This window comes from Lytechinus variegatus, chromosome 16, assembly GCF_018143015.1.
Source record: "Lytechinus variegatus isolate NC3 chromosome 16, Lvar_3.0, whole genome shotgun sequence".
Classification (NCBI taxonomy): Eukaryota; Metazoa; Echinodermata; class Echinoidea; order Temnopleuroida; family Toxopneustidae; genus Lytechinus; species Lytechinus variegatus.
The window spans coordinates 30,318,297-30,336,438 of record NC_054755.1 but is presented as its reverse complement, the minus strand read 5'-3'; the positions used below and the strand labels follow the sequence as shown (position 1 = coordinate 30,336,438).

General features: G+C 38.5%; 2 protein-coding genes across 2 annotated transcripts; both read right to left on the bottom strand.

The window, feature by feature from the left end:
* Window positions 1–1,870: 1,870 nt before the first annotated feature.
* On the bottom strand, window positions 1,871–5,283 carry LOC121429389 (arylacetamide deacetylase-like). The gene is made up of 4 exons (XM_041626366.1): window positions 5,116–5,283; window positions 3,841–4,081; window positions 3,367–3,430; window positions 1,871–2,669 (listed from the first exon to the last, which is right to left on the bottom strand). Exons 1-4 carry the CDS (start codon window positions 5,251–5,253, stop codon window positions 1,871–1,873), a joined length of 1,242 nt encoding a protein of 413 aa, XP_041482300.1. The 5' UTR covers window positions 5,254–5,283.
* Window positions 5,284–6,706: 1,423 nt separating this feature from the next.
* LOC121429933 (arylacetamide deacetylase-like) lies at window positions 6,707–15,701 on the bottom strand. The gene is made up of 4 exons (XM_041627194.1): window positions 15,296–15,701; window positions 10,268–10,508; window positions 8,869–8,932; window positions 6,707–8,351 (listed from the first exon to the last, which is right to left on the bottom strand). The coding sequence occupies exons 1-4, from the start codon at window positions 15,593–15,595 to the stop codon at window positions 7,553–7,555; spliced, it is 1,404 nt and encodes a 467-aa protein (XP_041483128.1). The 5' UTR covers window positions 15,596–15,701; the 3' UTR covers window positions 6,707–7,552.
* Between the last annotated feature and the right edge of the window lie 2,441 nt (window positions 15,702–18,142).

Here is an 18,142-nt window from a genome sequence, read left to right as displayed (position 1 = left end):
GAAATGCTGTTCCTTAATTGAATATTTGTAATACGGAAAATGTGTTGTTTTTCTTTATTCTCTCAATTTTTCTCTTGATTATCGATATCCTCTTCCCTTTTATTTTATGACTGTCTACAGGACAACTTTTTATTCAAGAAAGTTTAGAGGGGCGGTCACCTCCCCGTGACGCAGCCCCTGAGGGGCTCCTGTATGGCGCACCTAAATTCAAACTCAGATTAAACTTTATTGAAATCCATATAGGGCTTACTGGATTATCTTCATTTTAACATATAATGAGAAACAGACAATGTTTGAATGTTAAGGTATAAGAGTGTATTTCATAAATATAATATGTTCGTATACATATATATTTCATTCTTATATCATTCAGACGAGGAAGAAAAATAATTTTCCGCCCCCACACGATTGGAACGGGGAGGTTGTGACGGCGAAGGGCATGGGGGTTATGGGGAGGGGTAGAGGGCAGGGGAGCACAAGCCATTGGGTTGGAAGGGGGTTTGTATTATTGTTTTGTTTTGCTTCCGTGTTTTTTTCTTGCTTTTTGGCTATTTTAAACAAAAAAAGGTCGGGAGTGGGGATGGGGGAGGGGGTAGGTAGGGTCCAGGGCCGAGACTGATGTTGTTATAGGATATGAAATATTTGAGAAATGAGGCCAAGGTGTGGGGTAGGTTATGGAAAATCCTTGTTAATGACTTAAAATTCGACTAGGTTGTATTAATGATCGATTTTGTGTATTTGGAAAATCTCTTATGTTGTGAATATTTGACACTAGAAAAAAATGAGTACGTTGAGTTTATTAGGTTTTATAACACTAAAGGAAAAAAGGAGAAAATGTAGAATGTTAATTATATTAGTTTTCAATGTATTCATATATTAATCTGTAAAGATATGATATCGTATTTGATGTATGTATTTTATTTTGTATATGAATTGAATTATTAAGTATGCACTAAAGGAAAAAAAAGACAAAATGTAAAGTGTTAATCATATGAGTTTTTCAATGTATATTAATTTGTAAACATATGATATCGTATTTGATGTATGTATTTTATTTTGTATATGAATTGAATTATCAAGTATGCACTAAAGGAAAAAAAAGACAAAATGTAAAGTGTTAATTATATGAGTTTTTCAATGTATATTAATTTGTAAACATATGATATCGTATTTGATGTATGTATTTTATTTTGTATATGGATTGAATTATCATGTTATATTGTAACACTAAAGGGAAATAAAAGAGAAAATGTAAAGTGTTAATTATATAAGTTTTCAATGTATTCATATATTAATTTGTAAAGATAAGATATCGTATTTGATATGTATTTTATTTTGTATATGAATTGAAATTTTTGACAAATGAACAACTTCTTAATACAAAAAAACGTGAATTTTCGTAAATGTATATTGAACCGAAATAAATCAAGTAAATCATGTATATTAAAAGAGAAGTTAAATCTGCTGGAAAAAAAATTCGAGAAATAATTGCAAATAATAAATTCTACTTATATACATTCAACGTAAACTACTATTTCAGATAATTTTTTTTACAGTCTATAAATTCAAACATTGCCATTGAACCATTGATGATCGATATTATATCAAACGCACAAAAACATATATAGTCTGAGAAGTATTTAAAAATTGTGACCAGATTTTTGTTTTGAATTCACCAGAAAATATCAAATGGCTCCAACAAAGGGGATAGCCAAACATCGCTTTGGCTTAAGCAAATGATTAAAGAATTATCGGGGAAGACGTGAAAGACCCCCTTTAGAAATGAGAAATGATTCCCCCTCTCATCTACCCCCCCCCCCCCCCCCCCGAGACGTTGTCCCATGCTCATTGTCATGAACAGTCTTACTTCCTAGACATTCTTTTGGACAAATTCTACAATATCCTTCCTCATTTCTTCCCCAACTTGAAACCAAATGAAATTGTTTATGAACATCACACCATGAAAAGCAGAAGGGTAATGTTTCCAATGAGTTTTCACACCCGCCTCCTCCAGTCGCTTCGCGTAGAAGATTCCATCGTCTCGGACGCCATCAAAACCACACGTTGCTACAAATGCTTGTGGAAGTCCCGATAGGTCTTCACGAATCAGAGGTTTAAAGCGTGCATCCAGATATTTGCCTTTGACCTGACGCCATAGAGACTCGTTCCCGGGGCCTTGCTTTGGAGGGATGTAGATTCGGGTCTTCTCACGTAGCTCGGACGGAATGACACTGTGATCCACATAACCCATAAATGGAGAGTTCAACCTGAATTCCTTGGTGATGTGCTCGTTGGACAGTACCTGCTGCATGTAGAGTTGGTCCAATCGCCCCAGATCGTACATGCTTAGGAATGCCGCAACGCGTTTCCTAGGGAGAACACCTCCATCACCAAAGTCCTGATCATACTTTTGGTAGGATGGGGTTAAAAAGTCCAAGATCTGGGTGGCAGGGTAAACCAAGATCTGAAGCTTTAAGTTTGGAAGAGTTGGGTCATCATGAATAACCTGTGACACCGTGGCACTGAAGATTCCACCAGCGCTGTCTCCAGAGATGGCCACTCTGTTGGCATCTACGCCGAAGTCTTGAGCGTTTCGCAGGAACCAAGAGGTGGCATGAAGACAATCCAGGTGCCCAGCAGGGAAAGGATGCTCAGGAGCCAGACGATAGCTGCAGTGTACAGATAGATCCATTTTATATTGGATGCATTACTTATTCCTCGAATATCTCACTTACATTTAGATTTTTGCTCATGACACCATTTACACGTAATACTTCAATTTTGAAGCACTAGGTCACTTATTCCTGGCTGCATGCAGCACATAGATCAGCCAAATACTATAGAACAAACAATAATCTTCTGCGCTTGCGAGAACAGTACCCCATTCCGCCTTAATGTTTTTCATGATACAATTCAGATAAAACACACCGTAAAACGCTGTTTACGATATAAACCTTGTAGAGTAGTTGTTTCAACAGTTTAAATAACTGTCTAAAATATTAAACAATAAAGTCTAATTTTCAATTTCTGATTCCAATAATAGCATGGTTGTTTAAACTTTTAAACTAGGTTCATAATTAGAGTAAACAGCGTTTTTGTTTTGCTTTGTTTTTTGTGCGTTTGCTGTAGTGCTGGTCTTGCCTTTGATTCTGTTCATTCTATCGTTGGGAATATTGATGACTGTTAAAAAAAATAGATAAATAAGATCGATGACTGGCATGGTTTCAGATATGCATTTATAATCTCTTTTATACGGATTTTGCCTGAAGACTTTGAAAGATAATATATTTTAAAGATTGAATGTTTCCCTGTTTGTTTTGTACAGTCAAATTTCCTCTTAAGTGTGCCAATACACTAAATACTTACTCGATTGACACTACGACCATGTTGAGACGCTCTGATAAATCCCTCGTAAGCCTGTCATAGGTATCTGTTATTAAACAAAAATTGAAATGAATTTTCTTTTAAGTTTTTTTTTTCAACTAGATGTGGCAAGAAATAAGTGAAGGAGTAAGTAGGATTTGGGACAATAGCAACACGTCCGACGCGAATATTGGCATTATTGGCACCTTATCGGCAAACTACATTTCTTAATGTTTCATGCGGATCTTATGGGACACCCCCGCCACAAAAAGGCACACAATTAAGGAAATGAGAACTTTCTTTCTCGCCATACTTTTTTTTACTCAACTGAAACTCAAAAGCAGTCACTACGTCCAACTTAATCAATGATGTCCTTAATCATTTCCATTACTATATATTCAAGAAACTGATTCTTTTCTGTGACCTCTTATTTCTTAAATCTTGGATCGGTCAGTAACTTCTGATGATTATGCCTACCCGGTGAATTGAAAACATATCCTCCCCCGTGAATGTATATCAAAGCTGGCTGAAGAAATTCTTTCTTCTTGATCAGTTCGTAGAGGCGTACCCTTACTCCATCGAATGTCGTGACCTTTGACCTGATGTTTGACCCCTTGACCTCTGAAGGTGAAGGTACGTTGGTCAGGGCAAGGATGTACCTGGATGCTTGGATGTAAGCGCGTGGACTGTCTGATTGAAAATAGGCAATTGTCTTGGCCTGGACAGAGAGAGAGAGAGAGACGTAGGATTATGTATGCTAGAATATCCTACAAAATGATTCTTAAAATGTATGTATGAAAATAATGTTTCTATGAGGCCTTGCTCCATAAAAGATGCATGAATAAATACATAGCAATAAACATATATGAATAAACAATAAATTAAAAAAAAAATAATGATAATTATCCATACAATCAATGAAGTATTTTGAGGGCGATTCTGTATCCATGATCACGATTTTTTTTCTTGTATCTATCTTCATAAAGATGGGGGCGAGGGTAGCTTTATTGAATGGGTATCACTAAATGTTTCATTGATAAAGTTCAGTATCTGTAATGTTATGATCATGAAATTGCTTGACAGATTGTTTTTTATATAAGAAATCTTTTATGATAATGCAAATATGTCACCGGGGGTGGGGACACTCACATAATAATGGCGGTGTGTGTATGTGCAGTCATTAAGATCATTAATTAATTTCCACCCATTTCATTGACCAACCCGTTCTCCCCGATTCTGAGCCCTTCATTCCTGGTATTAGTTTCCAATTTAGACCCCCATTTTCATGTTAAATTCCAGTTCCCAACCACCACTGGTACTTCATAAGCAACTTTCGTTGTTAAAGGACAAGTCCACCCAAACAAAAAGTTGATTTGAATAAAAATAGAAACATCCATCAAGCATAACACTGAATATTTCATCAAAATCGAATGTAAAATAAGAAAGTTATGACATTTTAAAGTTTCGCTTAGCGAAAGTCTAAAATGTCATAACTTTTTTATTTTACCACCCATTTTGATTAAATTTTCAGTATTGTGCTGGTTTGAATTTTCTCTATTAATTCAATTCAACATTGTCCTGGGATGGACTTGACCTTTAAAGGCATTGTGTCAAATTTTGGGGCCACAGAACACCCATACCCTTTCCAAATCCGACCCACCCCCCCCCCCCCTCGAGGATGTCTTTTTTAACACCCCCCCCCCCCCCCCGAGTCGCCTAACTTGGATTAAGAGACACCGATTGACTCCTTACCAATAGAGCCTGTACTGTCATGGTAGCTATCAGCAGACGATATTTCCAAGGTTCCGTCAGCCCATCGGGGACAGGCGTGTGAAGCAGGAAGGCCAAAAAGGCGCCAAAAAGAATGCACGCGAACAGGAGCTTCTTCATGGTGAAAATTTCGAAATCGAGACAGGGCGTTAAATACGACTTTTTGGTCTTCACGATGCAATAAATATATTGATCCAATTTAACTCCTCGATCAATTTATGAGCCGGTTTGGGATAATTCGCATTGACTTTGTCAGCATGAGAATACGACATTCAAACACAGTGGCCACAATATAGAAATATCTCAATCCATATAAACTCGATTTTATATATATATATATATATAAGCCAAGGCCATAATAGGTCGTGGTTGATAAAACGTGTTATCAAAACAAATATGAGATGACGATTTGAAGCTATACTGAAATCATGCAATTGTATTGGCTGATAGTGAACTTGATATGTATATCAATTTTAGTGTGCCTTTTATTACTGCATAACAGATCAGATCACAACAGACATCCCCAGCTCAAAGGTCTTTGTCCAAAATTGGTGGACCGGAATAGCAGCTTTGCCCTATAGCCCAGGAAAACAAAGATTGACCAAAAACAAATTAATATACAAGTTTCGGAGCTGACGTGAAATTGAAATATCATTTGTTCCGAGTCCGGGGCGAAGTTGCCATGTTGATTCACAAAGTTTGGACAAAGACTGATTCACGAACGGCATGCGACAATACATTTTGTTTGTTCTTGAATCCGTTGGTCGGTGTGGAAGCGATAACTCCCTATATCCACGGACCTGCAATGCGTTATCCGAATATGAGGGGAGGGGAGGGGGGATAAAACCTCATTACACTTTCCGAGTTTGGATCATCATAATCATAGATCCATATAATGTTTTTTTTATTTTAACAAGTGCACACCTAGTTAACTAGAATGCGAATGGCATTTTCATATTTGAATGTAGGATAAAGAAAAGAGCATTGCCGATTAAATGCCTTGCTCACAGGAATAGGTGCCGCGGCCGGGGATCGAACCCCTGACTTCCCATGTATAGTCAGGCGGTAAATTGCCAATTCGTCTACTGCCAACTCATCCACTCGCCATAAATTATGGTCTACTTTCATTTAGTCTGCCATTTATAAGGGTGCGCGATTTCACGAATTTTTTTTTTTGGGGGGGGGGGGGGTTGGGGGTGCCCATGACAACCCTAACTCAGTCTCCTTCTAGGACAAATTTATCTCTCCGCTCCACGACCGCTCCAACAACGCCCGGGCGGTGTGACCATGCCTTTAGGAGCGGTCGTGGAGCGGAGAGAAAAATCATCACCGCTCGCTACCGTTCACCATTTTCGATTTCGATTGTTTTGTTTTTTTCGATTTTTTTTTCGATTTTTTCCCAAATTTTGTGAGCAAAATTCGACCCTCTCTCCCTACCGCTCCAACAACGCTCGGGCGGTGTGTCCAGGCCTTTAACCTCTGTATCTGCCATCGTCATTGGCAGTGCTTTCCATGTGCATTTACCATAACTGACGAACCGCCTTATAGAGAATAACTGAATCTTTTAAAGATGTGCAAAACATGCAGACATTTATTTTGGATGTATCGAATTTCCTCCATTTCTAAATCTTACTTTTGAAAATATACAAGACATGCACACTCGGATTCATCGAATGTGGCAAATACTCCTATGATAAAGATAATATAGACTGTAATTACCCGGGGATAACATCCCATCACGAATCATTTCATTTCATGGTTTATTAATTGCCAGTAAAACAATCATACACATACTGCAGCTAAAAAGCTGAATAGCATGTTACTACAAAAAATGTATAACAACTGCAAATGTAACATAAAACAATAATGTAATAATGGTGAAACTAATGGTACATTAAGAAAAATCCAGCATATAACATGCAATTACAATGAAAATCTGCACTTCAAGAGAGATCCTGCATTTTTATAGCAAATACTTTTGTTTACTGCGTAAAGTCATACCAACAACGTTCTTTTCAGGTAACCAGTTTTGACAAAGTAGATTTTTGCTCATAGGTAAAAACTTAACATAATTGTTCGCGTCTATCTTTGTATGTTTCCAGTTTGCATCGTTTTAAAGCATCTTCATAATTTAAATAACTTTTGCCTGAGATAATTTTTACAAACTCTTTTCTGGATTCTTTCTAGTTTTTGTACATGGTCTAAAGTTAAGCTTCCACAGGCACACAATATTATTTTTAGAAGGCGGATGTAGCCGATATATATTTGTATTAGGTCATAAATTGGTAATTTATATTTTTTCACTAATCTTAAAGTATAGAGCTTTTATTGCACTTTAACAGGATTCAAGCGATGCCCCTGCTCATACATGTCATAGCCATTTACTTTATGCACAATTTTCTCAAAGGAAAATAATTTCCTAAATATTCTTTTGAACAAACTCTACAATATCATTCGTCATTACTTCCCCAACCTGAAACCAAAAGAAATTGTTTATGAACATCACACCATGAAAAGCCGAAGGATAATGTTTCCATTGAGTTTTCACACCCGCCTCCTCCAGTCGCTTCGCGTAGAAGATTCCATCATCTCGAATGCTATCAAAACCACACGTTGTAACAAATGCTTGCGGAAGTCCCGATAGGTCTTGACGAAGTAAGGGTGCCCAGCGTGGATCAAGATATTTGCTTTCGACCTGACGCCATAAAGACTCGTTTCCTGGTCCTTGTCTTGGAGGTCGATAAAGTCGTGTCTCCTTGCGCAGCTCAGACGGGATGACACTGTGATCCACGTAGTTCATATAAGGAGAGTTCAACCTGAATTCCCTGATGATATGCTCGTTGGACAGGATCTGCTGCATGTAGAGTGGGTCCGACCTTCCCAGGTCGTACATGCTGATGAATGCTGCTACGCGCTTCCTAGGTAGAATACCCTCATCACCGAAGTCCTGGTCGTACTTCTGGTAAGAAGGGGTTAGCAGATCCAAGGTCTGAGTAGCAGGGTAAATCAAGATCTGAAGTTTCAAGTTGGGAAGAGCTGGGTCATCGTTGATAACCTGAGACACAGTAGCGCTCATGTGGCCCCCACCGCTGTCTCCAGAGATGGCTACTCTGTTGGCATCTACGCCGAAGTCTTGAGCGTTGCGCAGGAACCAAGAGGTGGCACTAAGACAATCTAGGTGCCCAGCAGGGAAAGGATGCTCAGGGGCCAGACGATAGCTGCAGTAGAGATCAAAATAATCACGAAAATAAGATTAATTATTAAGTGCTAGAATTATTTCACTAAGGTTTAGAGGGTGCCAATGGCACAATTCCACTTGGAAATATTGATTCATTGTAGTTTATGCATTATTAGGCTTCTATAGAACACACCTTCTTGGCTGCATCTCATAATACCAACAAATAATAATTGTTTCATGTCTTATGTGTGAGAACGCTACTGCACTACATCTTATCCATCAAGTTTTTATTATTGTTATTATTATAATTCAATCAAATTAGCGTTATTTCCGTCAGTGGTCTCTGAATTTGATTATAATCTGCCATCCGAGCATTGATGGATGAAATAAAAAAAATACATCATGATTTCATAAATACATGATTTTGAAACTTTCAAAAGTTTAAGGACTTTTGCAGTATATAGTTTTTCTCGTATCTATCCGGATTATTCATTATTCCAAGCTTGTTTCCTAAACAAGATAATAAATTGAGCAACTGCACCGTACTACATACTTACTCGATTGAGACTACGACCATGTTTAGACGCTCTGCTAAGTCTCTTGTCAGTCTGTCGTATCCATCTGCCATTTTAACAAAAAAAAGAAATCTCTTCAAGTAGATGGTTCTGATATCTGGAAGAATTGTATGTGCACGTGTGAAAGTTTTGGATCAATACCAACAAGAAGATCTGGCAGAGGATATTCTGCACTGTAAACATGGTAAAACTGCGGTGTTAAAACTGACACCAATTGGTGTTAATAGAGGACCACACCCTGAGGTGTTAAAATTACACCCTAGAGATTATACATCAAACACCAAAGAGTGTAAATGTAACAACAAAAGGTGTTGTAATAAAACATATAGGTGTAAAACTAACACCACCAATTTAACACCGGTGTAAAATAACTGGTGTGGTCCTCTATGTACACCGGTTAACACCACAGTTTTTGCTATGTGCTAATATCAGAAAGGGGGTCATGTTGGACTTGCCCTCCCCAACTTCAATAGCCTTTCTAACTCATTTTAGTACTGAGTTAGGCTCCATGACATTATTTGCTCCGGCGACAACGGCTCCGCTGCAAATTCCACACATGAATGGAATGACCAATTTCAACCCTGGATCCTAATCCTAATATCAATAAAACCCTATTGCAACCCTAACCATACATCTTAGACGAAATAAAGCCTGGAGCAATTGTCGCCGGAGAAAATGTCGTGTCACCAGAGTTAGACCATGCCCCAACTTGAAACCAAACTTCAGAATACGGGCCTAAAACACTAAAGGAGACTGAAACCTTTGGAACAAAATAGCTTGTGTGAAAACAGAAAAATCAAAGAAACAGATCAAGGAAAGTTTGAGAAAATTCGGACAAATAATGAGAAAGTTATGAGCATTTAAATATTGCGATCACTAATGCTATGGAGATCTTCATATTGGCAATGCGACAAAGATGTGTGATGTCACTTGTGAACAACTCTCCCCATTACTTTAGTATATATTTCACTTAAACTGCCTCTTTTATCACATCTATCAGTAGATCATGTGTTCTTTCTATAGGAGGGCATGTAAAACAGATTTTTGCAGAATACGTCATGGATAAAGAGTTTGTATCACCATAAGAATAAGTAAAAAGAGACATTTTTGGGGTATTTTATAGTCCATCAAAGGCAAAGTTGTTCACATGTGACATCACACATCATTGTCGCATTGCCAAAGGCGGATCTCCATAGCATTAGTGATTGCAATATTGAAATGCTCATAACTTTCTAATTATTCGTCCGATTTTTCTCAAACTTTCGTTGTTCTTATTCTTTGATTTTTTTTGTTTCCACGCAAGCCTACTTTTTCCAAAGGTTTCATTCCCCTTTAACTTGTCCCATTCGTTGCTGTTGTTGTTGTTTTTTAATTAACTTACCAGGTGATCCCAAAGCATATCCTCCCCCGTGAATGTATATCAAAGCCGGCTGAAGAAATTCTTTCTTCTTGATCAGTTCGTAGAGGCGTACCCTGACTCCATCGAATGTCGTGACCTTTGACCTGATGTTTGACCCCTTGACCTCTGAAGGTGAAGGTACGTTGGTAAGGTCCCGGATTGACCTGAATGCTTGGATGTACGCGTGTGGATTATCCGGTTGGAAGTAGGCACTAATCCTAGCCTGGACAGAGAGAAGAGAATGAAAAAAAAATGTATGAATAAAATAGGTCCTGACCCCAAAATGTAGGTTGATATAAATGTTGGGAAAATATGTATGCAAATTTGTACTCAGTTTATCTAGTAATAAGTGAGATTAATTGTGTAAGTAAGGATACATTTAGGTCATGCAAAAAAATGATTATCATTTAAAAAATGAATAACAAAATAACAGATGCATTGAATCTAATAAATTCAAAAACAAATAACTATCTTTAGATAATATAGACATTATTTTTTGAAATGCAAATACATTAAAGGTATATAAAAAAATATATTAGATAGCCAAGACAGATAGCCAAGCGCGATTGGTCCATAACGCGTCACGTGATATGATCAATATCAAAGTATTTTCCCAGCCGGTCCACCTTCGATGAATATATTGACCAACCGGTCCATGAATATATTTTTCTACGTGTATGGCGCCCTCTTGTGGATTAGATGTTGCCATGCATTATCGGCCTGCATTGGGTCCTGGACCTGGTCTGGGCTCGAACTTCGATTTAGATCTATAGGGCTTGGCCTAAAAAAAGTTGATTTGAATAGAAAAGGGTCATTCACTGCGTTAGACTAACGTTACTTAGATCAAGATCTAACGTTAGATCTATACCAGTTCAATCAATCACTGTGAATATTATAAACATGCTGCACGCATCGTTAAGCCTAACTTTATATTCATCATTAGAGGCTATCTAATATAACAGATATTGACTGATGGGATGTGTAAAAAAAACATTCTTTGGACCACCTAAATGATTAATATTTTCCCTTGTGATCATATTTTCCCTCAGCGCTGCGCGCTTCGGGAAAATATAACCCCTCGGGAAAATACAAATCCGGCGGTCCAAAGAATGTTTATATTACACACCCCATTAGTCAATATCTGTATAATGTTTATCATTTAAAAATGAATAACAAAATAACAGATGCCTTGAATCTAATAAATTCAAAAACAAATAACTATCTTTAGATAATATAGACATTATTTTTTTAAATGCAAATACATTAAAGGTATATAAAGATCAAATTGCAGAGGAGTGGATTTCGATGGGGTATATCTATGGACATGGGATCTTTATTTGTGATCTCAGTGAGAGCGGTGTTGGCTCAGTCAGTAACGCGTCTGCCCGTCGAACCAAAGATCGTGGGTTCGAGTCCACCCCGGGCGGACGACTGAAGCCAGTGCGTTGTGTGTAAACGTCTCTCCCATGTTTCATAGATGCAGGCTATGTTACAATAGAAAACACTCCGTCTCTCGGATAGGACGTTAAATGGAGGCCCCGTGTAGAGGAGAGTCACCACCTTTGCACGTTAAGAACCCATTGCACTATTCGTATAAGAGTAGGGGGAAACCCCGGTGTAGTGGTCCACCTGCATTCCCCCCAATCAGTTATATCGGGAGGAGAGACCTGCGGGTCACAGTGATCCAGTTCGCTTTTCGCCTCCCAGGCCCAGGTGACGCCAAACAAATAATAATAAAAAAAATAATATTTTATACTATCTCCACACATCCCCCCCCCCATCCGCCCACGTTCGTCACCCCCTCCCCTCTTGCATTGCTGCTCTGCCATGAAGCATGTATCTAAGTAGGTAAACGGATTAACATAACATGACGCCATCTGTTGGTGCATGATTTCAGATTCTTCTTTCTGATCACGATCATCAGCAATAGCTTATCATGCATGATGGGGTTTTCAATAATAAAGTCATGCGTTTATGATTCAAGTGGCGAATCCAGCACTATAGAACATGTAGAAGGGCTAGGCCTATAAAAAAAGAAATTTGATTTTGCCTTTTTTTCTGGTAACACACCCAGAATAGATTCCCACTGGCAAGATTTTAGCCATGATAGCTCATTGTCGCAAAAATGGGGAGATCCTCTTGGCTACCTCGTATCAGGGGCAATTGCAATGCCAGGATGTCTTTTTTTATGGGGACGGGCAACGCGATCGAAAGGAGACGTCACATTTTAAAAAAAATGTCTCGGTATAATCTCGGTAGAATACGTGTTATATACGCTTTTAGGGAATCGTGCACTGTAAAAACTGCGGTGTTAAAACTGACACTAATTGGTGTTAATACAGGACCACACCCTGATGTGTTAAAGTTACACCCTAGAGAAAAACATAACACCAAAGAGTGTAAATGTAACAACAAAATGTGTTGTAATAACACCTATAGGTGTAAAACTAACACCACAAATTTAACACCGGTGTAAAATAACTGGTGTGGTCCTCTATGTACACCGGTTAACACCACAGTTTTTGCTGTGTGCGGCTTCTTCTGTTAACAAATCTTTTATATCTTTAAAGTCATTTATGATAAATTATATGTTATAAGTTGTTATATTGTGACAAATGGAAGAAAATAAATGATTATGACAATTGAATTGAATACCTCACATTTTTATGATATTCTTCCGATTTTCCTTTGTCCCTCTTTTGTGTCTTTTCCCGTTTTTTCACCATTTAAAAGAAAAAAAATCATATAGGAGCGCTCGCCCCTACCCTGTGTGTCACCACCACCTCTATCTACTCTACACTATACAACTAAATCAGTTAAATTGACTAGTTCAGTAGTCAGCGTGGTGCAATTGATATGTCTAGTTACATTTTTGAAGCGATAGTAAAGTAACTCTGTTCTGCTCAAATACGCCTAGAAAAGGGTCAAATATCACTAGAATAGCAGTTGCACCCAGCTGACCCAATTAACTAGTCATTTTGACTGATTTGTTTTGAGGTTGCACCCCCCCCCCCCCCTCATCATCATCCTTGTCCGCGTTTTTTATCAAACTACCTTTTTTTTCTTGATGCAATCTTTATCTTCACATCATCACAATCAACTTCCAATCGAGATGTTTGCACATAAACTGATGCGGTATTATAGAGATAACATCTCCATAGGTTACGAGTAGCTATAAGCTTATCTGATATATTTGCTCTTCTCTTCCTGAACTTAAGTGGTTGTATAAGATTTGCATCTATATTACAGATAATTCTGTGATCGTATTTTATACATAAACAAACTAATTTACTCTCTGGATCTGTTTGTAAAGCCCAGTAAACTTGCATCACGTGGTATTACTCAATCAAAGCATCCACCAGGTTCAAAATAATGAACAGATTATAGTTCCAATTCCAAAGTCCTATGGAAAGCTGTGTCATATCGCACGTGCTTTGGCAAGTATTGCCAATTGATGCCACGAGTCGTATAACGTTATAGGCGTATACCTATTGAGTGATTTCAAGTCCGGTGTTGGCCCTGGTGTCGGTGTTGGTGTTGAAATTTGGATTCCTTCCCCTTTAGCTCCAAAACTTATTCAGAGTTTGCAAAACTGATCCAGGGGCCTGTTGCAGAAAGAGTTGCATTTAAACACAAGTCAAACTATCAAGCGTATTAAAGTCCCAAATACAGGTGCTTCGTTGGTTGAAAATCAAGTTGCGCAAGATTTTTGTAGTTGCGTTTGATCGCAACTCTTTCTGCAACGGGCCCCAGATCACATTATTGACATCTCAACAAGTAGTGAGTGACGTTTTGGGACCATCTTCATTTTATGTTTGGTGTGATAATCGTGTAAAAATTGACCTTACACCAACACAAAAAGGTCAACACCGAACTTGAAATCACCCATTGTTCCCACTGTCATTATATTTTGCGCCACGATTGAAACAGTGGTCTTAATCGTGCATGGAGTAATCGTAGTGATCATAGCGGATCGTATCAGATCGTATCATATCAGATGGGTCGTGGCAATCGTCTTGATCGTAACATTCTCTGAATGCTTCAAAGATGTTTGCGACCAGTAACGAACGGGTTACCGTGTTGAAGGATCGCATGCACAGTGAGAACGAGGTCGTAGCCCATATTGTATTTCAGACGCCATTTTATAATTATGAGATGTACTGTTGGAACATGACTTCTACTCGGAGGATTCATAATTGGAATAAGCTTCATTTATTAGAATTATTTATGTATCAGTATAGTATTTACGCTAGTTTATCTATATTTTCATTTTTATACGTTATATCTATACATACTTTGTACAGCACGTTATATATATCATAATTCCAATTAATTCCTTATGATTTGTTTTTATCAAATCATTTGAGAGTATCGTGTTCTCGCATTTTTTACTAACCTCTCCATAAGTTCGTCCTTAAAATCTACTGTTCTTTTCAATATACTTTATACAGGAAATCATAGAGCTATTATGAGGAAATGATATGCTCGTGTTAGGTTGTTTAGTGATACACCTATCATGCCTATCTTGTTCTTGAATTCAAATGATGTTGATTAGGGGTCCCGTTTTCAGGTCGATATAATCATATTGAAGAAAAATATCAGCTCGCGATTCGCGCTTGCTCATATTACATGAGATACCTAATCTTGTTTGTATTCATACGGGCATAATACAGATAAAAAGTCCCGGTTAAAAAGTACTTAAATTTAGTCTTCATATAGGACTACACAGTCTACACTCTCAAAAATAAAAGGGTGTGAAGCCGGGGTAAATCACCCATTAAAATGGCCGAGTAGAGACACCGATTTGTATTTTTTCTTTAGTTTAAACAATTAAAAGTTTAATTTCTTGTTAAAGTGACCGGCCTGAACGATATGCTCCTTTTCTGTGTAAGATTTTCTCAAACAATGGACATATTCCTGAATACTATAGCCCTATTCTTTTCCTTTCTTAAATTTCTTTCATATCATTATAACTGGAAAATAAGAAACATGCCCCTATCTATTCCTTACCAATAGAGCCTGTACTGACGTGGTAGCTATCAGCAGACGATATTTCCAAGGTTCCGTCAGCCCATCGGGGACCGGTGTACGGAAAATGAAGGCTAAAATGGCGCCAAAAACAGTGCACGCAAACAGGAGGTACTTCATGGTGACTTTTCGCTCTGATCCCGCAGACGATTTTGTTGATGGTATCGATACCGGTCCTGACGACCCAGGAGTAAAGATTCTTCTCCAATATTTCACTTGTATCAGCTGATTTTGGAGTGAATCCAGAAATACTCTGTCTTTGCCGTTATGAGAATACAACATTGAACACAGTTGCCCTTTGTCTATAAACTTTATTTTTTATAATATCCAAGGCCTGAAACGGAAAATAGGACTTTGTCCCAAATCAAAATCTAAGATGGTGACGGTGTAGATAGGCATGTTAGAGTGATAAATGGGGCCAAGCTGGTGTGTAGCGGTCGGGGGCTCACCCTTAATTTAGCTATAGCCTACACCCCCATGTTGCGACAGCTCAAAACAATGCAGAGTTTTTGAGACTGATGTAAGTCTGGATGTAAATTTTGCTGACATAATTCACGTACAAGAGACACGTAGCCCTGTAAACGATACATTACTTTATCCAAATATTGGGGCAGTAGTAATAAACCCTTCGTAATCATATCGCTTTCCGATACGAAAGGTCGTGTAACGGGGTCACAGCCCCACCCCCCCCCCCCCTCATGATCCCCACCTATATACTGCCCATTCTTGGATCTAAAAACTTAATGCTTAACGCCCCCGAAAGAAAATTTGTATAGATATATTCTTTTAATTCATTTCAAAGCTTGCTCTATTCTTTGAATGTCAATTAACTTGCCTGCTACACAGTAAAAACGCTGTTTAAGATTTTACACAACGCTGTTTACTATATGAACCTCATATGTTTAACCGTTTAAACAATCATGTTTAATTCATTGAAGATTAGATGTTGAAAATTAAACATTGTTGCTTAATATTTAAACACCTGTTTAAACAATTACTGTAAGGTTCATATAGTAAACAGCGTTGTATAATTCTTTTTTTACTGTACTGTGTAGGTAGCTTATTATGTTCTTCGAAATCTTCTATTCTCGTCCCTTGGGATAACATTTTGCACCATAATGTTTTTAAGTGATAATGGCTAATTGAAAATAAAATGAAATAACAAAACACATCCTACCACAAACTACATGGAAGAAAAAGATGTAAGTTTGAGTCATTCAAAATCGTGCACCACCGGGAGCTCCTCCCGTGGTTCAACTTTGCTTCCGAAGAAGGTGGGATGCTACTTTAAGGGCACAGATAGATCCATTATTCACTTCTTCTTTATTTAGAGTTTGGGCCTATCCTTTCGTTTTAGGGAAGGTGCAATTCTGCACATTTTGAACACTGAAATGTATGCAACGTAAAATGTTTAATAGTATATCTTTGAGGATGCAAATTGGCAACTTCTCATGCTTCTGGGTGCAAAGAGGGGGTACATTTATTTTCATTTTTTTTTCACCTTAATTGTGAATCAGATTCATCCAAACAGATGCTGCGAATGTTACATCTATAGTGCGCAAAATTGAACCCTATTCTTGATGTGCATAATGTTGTTGATTCCTAATATTTAGTAGGTGATTTAAAGGCACGTTAAACTACCACCCCCCCCCCCCTCCTTCCAAGGGAAAGTTTCGAACCCAGCCCACGAAATAATAACGAAGCTAATGTGATATATCCGAAACATGAGCGTGGAGACATACTAGAATTACCTGTTTACAAGGCACATGATCAAAGTGATGATCGATTAGTGCGCCGGTATGTTTGTGTAGTGTGCTGTTATTAGCTCATGACACACATGGGTCAACATTCAACATCATAACCCTCAATCATGCATTTCCAGGGGTGGATCTATAGGATTTCGTAGTCGAGGAGGGGGAGCAGAAAAATTGACCCCATTTTGTTAGGTAATCCTGTTTAACACATGTTTTATGAGGGAAAGGGGGTTCTTTTACTACCAAAGAACGTACGTGAGCGTCCCGTAAGGTAAAGAAACAGCTGATTTGTCCACTGAAATCGAGGGGGAGGGGCGTAAAGATGACTTGCTACCCCCCCCCCCCCCACTCAGCTGGTTGAACGAACACTTATGCTTGTTCCAGATTTAAGAGATACCCCCCCCCCTCCCGTAAGGATGGAAATTGTGTTCGGGGGGTGGGGAATCCTCTATCGTGATCACTGGCTTTAAGAAGGGGGAGGGTCAAGCAAAATTACAGGTTTTGGGAAGGGAAAAGTTATCCCCTACTGAAACAGCGTGAAATTTAAACCCTATTCGGAACCAAATTTCTGGAATACGTGGGGGGGGGGGTTGTAAACAACCCGGAATGATTGTATTTCTGAGGAAAACGCTAAATATAAGACCCCCGATTTCAACGATTTGGGGGATATTTTTCCCCCGAACTGAGCCCCTAAGCTATAACCTGTTTCCAACAAACACAAAATCTTGAACGTGCATGCGGTACAGATCACTGCCAAAGTAATGTGGGCTGCTTAAACTTTCCCCCAAAAGTCTCGCAAGCAAAAAATAAAAAGGTTTTCACAGCAACAAGAAACATTTGTATTTCCGTCCTCATTGTCAGGGGGGGGCACAAGAGGGTATTCTACGTAGGGTACTAATTGCGCACGACTTTCAGTCACAAAGGGCATAGGCGGCGGAAGCGGGGGGGGCGGGGGGGACGTGTCCCCCCCCCCCTAAATTTTAGTAGGGGGGACGGTCCCCCCTAAATTTGTTGTTGATGACCTTTTTATTTTTTGCTTGTCAAAATTTTTTGCTTGTCCCCTCCTAAAATGTTT

What these genes read in the sequence shown, in the direction of transcription:
- LOC121429389 (XM_041626366.1), bottom strand. Translation starts at nt 5,253, where the DNA reads ATGAAGAAGCTCCTGTTCGCGTGCATTCTTTTTGGCGCCTTTTTGGCC. An exon ending in ATATGTTTTCAATTCACCGG is followed by an intron (nt 3,431 to 3,840) that starts GTAGGCATAATC and finishes GTTTAATAACAG; the next exon opens with ATACCTATGACAGGCTTACG. An exon ending in ATGGTCGTAGTGTCAATCGA is followed by an intron (nt 2,670 to 3,366) that starts GTAAGTATTTAG and finishes TGTACACTGCAG; the next exon opens with CTATCGTCTGGCTCCTGAGC.
- LOC121429933 (XM_041627194.1), bottom strand. Translation starts at nt 15,595, where the DNA reads ATGTTGTATTCTCATAACGGCAAAGACAGAGTATTTCTGGATTCACTC. An exon ending in CGTCAGTACAGGCTCTATTG is followed by an intron (nt 10,509 to 15,295) that starts GTAAGGAATAGA and finishes CTCTCTGTCCAG; the next exon opens with GCTAGGATTAGTGCCTACTT. An exon ending in ATATGCTTTGGGATCACCTG is followed by an intron (nt 8,933 to 10,267) that starts GTAAGTTAATTA and finishes TTAAAATGGCAG; the next exon opens with ATGGATACGACAGACTGACA.